Source organism: Petaurus breviceps, unplaced genomic scaffold, assembly GCF_028583685.1.
Source record: "Petaurus breviceps papuanus isolate PSGF00001 unplaced genomic scaffold, PetGlider_PUasm1.0 91041, whole genome shotgun sequence".
Taxonomy (NCBI): domain Eukaryota; kingdom Metazoa; phylum Chordata; class Mammalia; order Diprotodontia; family Petauridae; genus Petaurus; species Petaurus breviceps.
In genome coordinates this window covers 6,592,927-6,600,343 of record NW_027187400.1, presented here as the reverse complement: position 1 = coordinate 6,600,343, position 7,417 = coordinate 6,592,927, and the positions used below count along the sequence as shown (strand labels likewise).

General features: G+C 49.1%; 1 protein-coding gene across 3 annotated transcripts in view; it reads left to right on the top strand.

Moving 5' to 3' along the window:
• Window positions 1–2,472: 2,472 nt before the first annotated feature.
• The window catches only part of EXTL1 (exostosin like glycosyltransferase 1), a 29,011-nt gene continuing 24,066 nt past the window's right edge, over window positions 2,473–7,417 (top strand). For 2 of the 3 annotated variants that reach the window (XR_011166584.1, XM_069078828.1), the window contains exon 1: window positions 2,480–5,076. Coding sequence is in view for 2 of the 3 variants with exons in the window: in XM_069078828.1 (XP_068934929.1) it covers window positions 4,244–5,076 (833 nt within the window). In the remaining variant the exon portion in view is untranslated. Of the gene's footprint in view, window positions 5,077–7,417 lie in introns of all 3 variants that reach the window. The other variant, XM_069078829.1, reaches the window with a different exon arrangement.

The following is a 7,417-nucleotide window of genomic DNA, read 5'->3' as shown; positions in this document are numbered from 1 at the left end:
TCCCTAAGCTGTTCTTTCCAATCTTCTTACACTTTGCTCCCCTCCCCCTCATTCCAGTGATCCTGGTCCCCCTTGTCTCTTTCTGGGGCACAGCATTCAGTAGTCTCTCCACTCAGAACATTTTCATTGTTTTTTTTCCCTGCCTGGAATTCTCTCCCTGGTTGTCTCTGGCTTCTGACTTCCTTCCAGGCTCAGCTCAAATCCCACTTTCTATGAGAAGCCTTTCTCAGTTCCCCTTAATGCGAGTACCTTCCCTCTGATGATTTATCCTGTCAATTTTTTGTTTGTTAGTATATAGCTGGCTGCAAGTCCCATCTCCCCCATTAGACTGTAAGCTCCTGGAGGGCAGAGACAGTCTTTTACCTTTCTTTGTGTCCCCAGAGTTTAGCACAGTGTATGTGCTTATAAATGTTTCCTGTTGTTGCTGTTGAAGGAGAGATCCCAAACAACCAGGAGGATCAGGAAAAGTTTCTTGGTGTGTTCTGTGGGCTCTAAAATGAAACAAAGGACTCAGGCCTGGGAGGCAGAAGCATGGCATAGAGGGTCCTGATGAAATAGGCCCATCAGCTGTCAACAGCGGTCACATCTGTTTTTAGGAGGGTTCTGGGCACTGCCCAACTCAGCACCATCTGCTGATGCCACCTCATCTTCTGCATTCAGGCCTCAAGGGAAACACTTCCCAACTCAGTCCTGACAAGTCAAGGTCTCAGTTAGGCTGAGAGACACCCAGGCTCCACAGTGGGAGTGGGGCCTGCAGGCAGGAGATGATGCTGAGAGAGATTAGAGAGGAAGGCAGTTCCTGACATAACCCAGATAGAGGAAAGGTTGCTGGGGAAAGAGAGAGGGGACGGTTCCAGAACTGGCCAGGGGAGTGGAGGGCCAGTCAGGGACTCTGGCTCTTCTACTCCCTAGCTGTGAGATCATGGCAGTGCAGCATACTGGATCTAGCATTGAGCTTGGTCAGCAAAACTTGGGTTTGAATTGCACCTTGGGTATTTACCAGCTATGTGACCCTGGCCAACCTCTCTGGACCCCAGTTCTTTTCATCTGCAAAAAGGGAGTTGTCCCTTCTGGCTCAAAATCCATGATCCTCAGTCTCTCAGTCTCTTGCCTTCCTGTTGGATATTGTGAGGAAAGAAGTTTTGCAAACCTTAAATTGATGTGGAAATGGGAACTCTTCCAGGGCCTTCTCCCTCTTCCTCCTCTTTTCCTTTTGGTCCTTGACCCTACTCCCTTCTTCAACTTTGACTAAACCAGCTCACTCTTATCTCCCCACATTCCTTCAGTGTTAATGAACTCTGTTGTTCCTGAATTTATTCCTGGTTGATGTTTGGCTTTTATGAGAATTCTTGCCTGTGTGTCCCTTATCTCCCAGTAATACCTTGGGCTCCCTGAGGACAGGAGCTGTGTCTAGTATCAGGGGTTCTTAACTGGGGCTTTGTGAAGTTGTTGGTTTTTATTTTTAATTTTGTTAACCAAATTTCCATACAACTAATTTACTTTCTAATCCTGTTTGATTTTACGAATTTAAAAATATGATTCTGAACAGTCCGTAGGCTTCACTAGACTGCCAAAGGTCCATCACACACACACAAAGGCTAAGGATTTCTGGACTAGGGGTCCTCTGAGAGCAAGGGCCTCTATCTCCCTCCCCAAACCCAGGGCTTGCCTGTGGTTTGGGGAAGAAGACTAAGAGAAGACACACAACGTTAGTAGTACACCGAGCAAAGATTAGAAACAAGGTCTCATGATTGACAGACCAGGGCCCTCACTACCATACCATTCTGCTTTCCTGTTTCCTAGCAAGTTGAAAGATAAGGATACATGCCCGCTTAGCTAGGCTGAGCTGTGGGAACAGCATTTTGTTAGGAGATCAATTCAACCAATCAATCTGTATTTATTAAACACATTTCAGGCAATGGGTTTACAAAGACAAAATCCCTGAAAAAATCCCTTTCCTCAAGGACCGAAAGAGTTGTAGTATACATATCAATCAACAAACATTTATTAAGTGCCTACTACTGGGGATTCAAAAAGAGGCAAAAGACAGGCAAAAGACTCCTTCAAGGAGCTCATAGTCTAATGGGAAAGTTAGCTTGCAAAACAAATATACACCAGCAAGTTGTATACAGGAAATAATTAACATAGGGAAGGCACTAGAATTAAGAAGGGTTGGGGAAAGCTTCCTATAGAAGGTGAAAGTTTAGTTGGGACTTGAAGGAAGCCAGGGATGTCAGTGGCCAGAGCAGAAGAGGGATAGTGTTCTAGGCATGGAGGACAACAGTCCGAGAAAATACTCGGAGCTGAGATATATGGAGTGTCACTGGAATGAAGATTACAAAGTAGGGAGTAAGGTGTAAAAAAACTGGAAAGGTAGGAGGTGACTGAGTGATGAAGGTCCTTGAATGCCGAAGAGATCGTTTTGGTTTTGCTGAGTGTGTAATAGGGAAGGTGGGTGGGAGGAGGGTTTAGGGGAAAGGTGACGAATTACGTTTTGGACAAAGGTATCTGTCCATAGGTTTTTTTTTTTAATCGATGCACAATGATGTATCGGAGAAGGACCTTAGCAGCTGGGGCATCAGGAAAGGAAACTTCTTGGCTCTTCGCCAAGCTCCGTATTAGAAAGGCCCTAGGTGACGGAGTGCATTGACCAAGTTTGTTAACCTCGCTGAGCCTCAGTTTCCTCTTTCGAAAAATGAGTATCTTGTGTCATCTCTAAAGGCCCTTCCAATTCTCAGTTCTTTGATCCAGTGCGTAAGGAGACGGAGCGGGACGATCCGGACCGAGTCCGAAAGCTAGCTCAGGCTGTCTGAGGACCGCCGGGTGTGGACAGCGCTCTCCCTGGGGGGTCAGAGGGCTGGCTGGGAAGGGGTTACTCGAAGGCTCCGCCTCTCTGGATGCAGAGCCAATCAGGGCAGCGTAGGAGGCGCTGGGTGGGCGCTCAGAGAGGGGGTGCGTTTTAGACCGAAGCACAGCTGCTTGGCGGTCAGAGGGGCTAGGAGCCAGGGGAGTCTACGCGAGCACGTCGGAGTAGCAGCAGAAGCCTGGAACCTGGCGCCGGGCTGGACGCGGGCGGGCGGCGGCAGCGATCCAGTGGGGTTCTAGAGCGAGCGTCTGGCAACGCGGAGCCAGAGACTCCGGCAGCCTGCGGAGGGGCAGCGGAGGTGGCGACCGAACCTGCCGGGAGAGAACCACGGCGGCGGAGGCGAACTCAGGCAGAGGCAGGCAGCGCACCCGAGAGAAGGGGAGCTCCCAGAAGACAGACAGGAGAAGAGGGGCCCGGACCCGGGTTGGAAGTCAGGGGTCCGAGCGGCAGGGCGGAGGGGGTCACTGACACCCCCTCCCCGGGAGCGGTCCTGAGAGTTTCTATGTGGCTGGGTTGCCTGGAGATCCACCCCTAAGGTGGGCATTCCTGGAGTCAGAGGGAAGCAAGCGTGAACATCGCTCCTGCTGGGGCAGGACCCTGCGGACCCAGTGGTCACAGAGGTGATAGGGGCTGCCTGGACTGGAAGGAGAAAATCTGATTCTACCCCCATGGGACTCCCTCTGCTCTTCACCCCATTAGGAGCCCTGGATTTGAAAGTCCTGGGTAGAGCCTGTCCTGACCGGAGGTTCTGTACCCTGGGCTGGAGACTCCCAGCTCCCCAAGGCCCAGAAGGAAGCCCCCTCTCTAAATGAAAGAAAGCTAAGGGGAAATCAAAGGATTAAAGTCCCAGGTCATCCAGTAATTTACTGCTTGACCTTGGGCAAGTCGCCCAATTTTTTTAAACCTTTTTTCCTACTCTTCTCAATAAGGGGGCGGATTAGATTACCAAGGTCCCTCAATTATTTGGATTCTTTAAGAGTGGAGTTGCTGTGCCCATTGCCCCTGGTATAGTCACGGGCATGACCTGTAAACTAAACTCATTGGCCCTGCTCTCCGTTCATCCCGGTAGCCCCCAACTGACCTGGCTCCTGCTAAAAGTTGAGTTGCATCAGATTGGGCAGGTGCTCTGCAACCCGGGAGGTAGACAAGACAAAAGGCATTTGGCTCAGTTCTCGAGACCGAGGCAGCAGAGTTCTGTGCCATAGGGAGCAGGCAGATAAGGATGGAGGACTGGATTGGAGCAGGCCCCTTTAGGTAGAGAAGGGGAGCTGAATGGACATTGTTCTTGCCTCTCCACCTCCGTGAAGCCCCGTTACTGCACAGCATCCCTCCCTCTTGCATACCTTCCCACAGTATCCCACGTAACCTAGTGGACATATGCAGTCCAGGAGAAGGAAATATCTTTGGCTGATACTTTCAGCCTCCTGGCTCCTTCTTGTCCTCTTCGGGGCACCTCGGCTGCAACAGCTTGCCATCCCCCCTGGCCTGAGACCCAAGACGCTGACCCACTGGCCTCGATGGCTGGATCAGGAGCTTCTACCGAGTTTTGTGGGGCCTGAGGAGTTGACCAAAGACCCCTGCCCACCCTCCTGTAGCACTCACCAATGGAGGAACCAGCAGTTTGGCTGCCTTATGGAGACATGCTTTGATACCTCCAGGTGCCAGAGCCACGGCTTCAAGGTGTTTGTGTACCCAGTTGGGCTGACCCAGCCCATCTCTGAAGTTCACCATAAAGTCCTGGCTTCCATTGAGGGTTCCCCATACCACACGGCCAATCCTGAGGAAGCTTGTCTCTTTGTCCTCACAGGGGATGCCCTGGGCCCCCAGCTGCTCCCTCTATGGAATGGAGGACAGAATCATCTCATTTTCCATATCCACTCAGGCTCTTGGCCTGATCTGGGATTTGATCCTGGGCAAGCCATGGTGGCCATAGCCAGCCCCACACCAGAGACTTTCAGGCTTGGCTTTGATGTCTCCCTCCCCCTCTTCCCCCAGAGCTACCCACAGAGGGGTGGGAGTCGAAGCCAACTGGCTCATCTTACTCCACCTCCTAGAGAAGACCTGTTGGCCTTTGAGGGACAGCTAGACATGTGGGTCACTGGCTCTTCCAACCAACGGGACCAGAATGCTATCTCGATCCCCAGTGACCGCCATGGTGAGACCAAAGGCCACAGGGACAGTCAATGTGAGCAGGACCACATCACTGAGCAGTAAGTCTTGCCTCCCCTTTCCCCTTCCGTATACTTCTTGAATACCCTGAGGATCCACTGAAGGGAAAAGGAGATTGGAGGGAGGCAAGAAAATGGTACTAGGAGAACAGGATCTTAGGATTAGAAGTTAATGGGAAGAGTGCCAAGGATATTGGGGAGTAGCAGACTGGCCAGGGGACCAGGGTTGGAATCTCAAACTGGTAACTTTTTAGCTGTGTGACTTGGGGCAAATCACTTTCCCTTTCTGGGTTTCACTTTCCCCAGCTGTAAAATAATTGAATTAGGGAATCTCCAAAGTTTTTTTCCCAGTCTCAGTTCTATGCTCCTATGATTTCTGGAGTTGAGGGAAAATTTCAGTCCAGACAGTGAGGCCTCAAAAGGTGTGGCCATGAGGACAGATTGTAGACTCTCTGTCAATTCAATTCATCAAATATTTAATAAGCCACCACTGTTTACAGACTGCTGGGCTAAAGAATGAGGGGAGATACAAAGATGAATAGTTCTCTCATAGGGAACTTCTAAAGCTTACAGGTCCCCCCCCCCAGACTTTAAAAACAAGAGAAATGATTACTTTATTCCAACCTTAGACTGCCACCCTCTCTTCCCTGCCCCCAATACCTCCAATTCTCCATGACTCACATGGAGAAAAAGGCAAGGGAACATGTGGGGTGGCCTCAGAAAAATCAGTTTAAAATGTTTGGAATCCTGAGCTCTTCTAGGCATCAAAGGCTGCCCTCACTCCCTGCTGAGGAATGAGGGACTCTGAACAGATCACCTCCTCCCCCAAGGTGTATAGGAATGACCACAAGGATTATCTTCCCTTCCTTCACCAGAGGAAACTGAGTTGTGAAAAGGGAAAGTAACATGCTTGGGGATGAAGGCATCCCCAAGCATGTTAAGAAAGGAAGGACGCTTCCTTCCAACTGGAAAGAACCTTGATCTAGTTAAGCTCCTCTCTCATTTTACAGATGAGGAAACTGAGGCCCAGATGGTAAATGGCAGAATGAGAACTTGAACCCAGGCCTCTGGAATTTTTTTCTTTCCAGGTCTAACTTTCTTTCCACTGTACAAAATTCTCCACTAGAATTGACCTTTAGTCCAGCCTGAACCCTTGGGGTAGACAAGAATGAGGGGAGGGAAGCATCCTCTCAGCCCAGGGCATTTCTGTCCCAGCTGTCAGAGAAGGACCTGAATAGCTGTCCAGAAAGGATTCTTCTGTTTCATAGGTGTCCATGTGCCAACTGGAAGATAGCTTCAGCTTGAAGGAATGAGTTACCTTGGAAATTAATAAGCGATCTTTCCCTCCCATTAGAGCTCTTCAAGCAGTAACTGTATGGTCACTTATTATAGGCAGTATTCTCTTTTTAGGTATAGATTGGACTAGGTGGTCGCTCCCAACTCCTAAAGTTCTTTGATACTATGAGCCTCAGAATCACTCAGCAACCTGTCAGAAACAACTGGTCAATAAGTGTTGACTAGTGTTACGGGAAGAGCAAAGGATTTGGAATCAGGAGATCTGGGCTTGAATCCCTGCTCTGACACTTCCTAGCTGTGTGGCCTTGGGCAGGTCACTTTGCCTCAGTCGCCTCATCTGTAAAATGGGGGTAATTATAATACTTGTATTGCCCTACAGGATTGTGAGAAAAATGTTTTGTAAACTGCAGATGGCTGTAAAAATGTGAGCTCTTGGTCTGACCAAGTACATATTACATGCCAGGCTATTTGCCAGCCCCTGGGGGATGCAGAAAAGTGTAAAACATGAAAAACAAATGAAAAATGAAATAGATCTGGGGGCTTTAGTATATTACAAGCTCTCTACTTGTCAGAAATATAATGGGCTATCAAAAAAAAGCCAGTGGAATCCTGGACTTTGTAGGGAGAGACATGGCTTCCAAAAATAGGAAGGTGATGGTCCCTCTTTCCTCTACACTCATGGGACAACTGTATTCAGTTCTGGGCACAGTTTAAGAAGAATCTAGAGGGTGTCCAAAGGAGGGAAAACATGATGGTGAAAGGTCATGAGTCTAGGTCATTTGAGGATCAGTTTAAGGAACTGGGAATGTTTAGTTTGGAGAAGAGAAGACTCAGGGGACATTGTGGTCGCTATATTCAGGTAAGCGTTGAAGAGAAGGGAGAAGCAGTTAAAGATGACAAGGTTGGAGCCTGGGAAGGTGGTGGGGCCATTGACAGAGCACTGAAGCTAGGACAAGGAAGTTATTTTGGCAGAGGAAAAATAATTTAGTTCAGTTTAGGACTTATTGAATTTAACGTGCTCAAGGAACATGCAGGAGGAGCAGTTATGTAGGCAGCTGAACATGTGGGTCTGGAGTAATAGTAATAG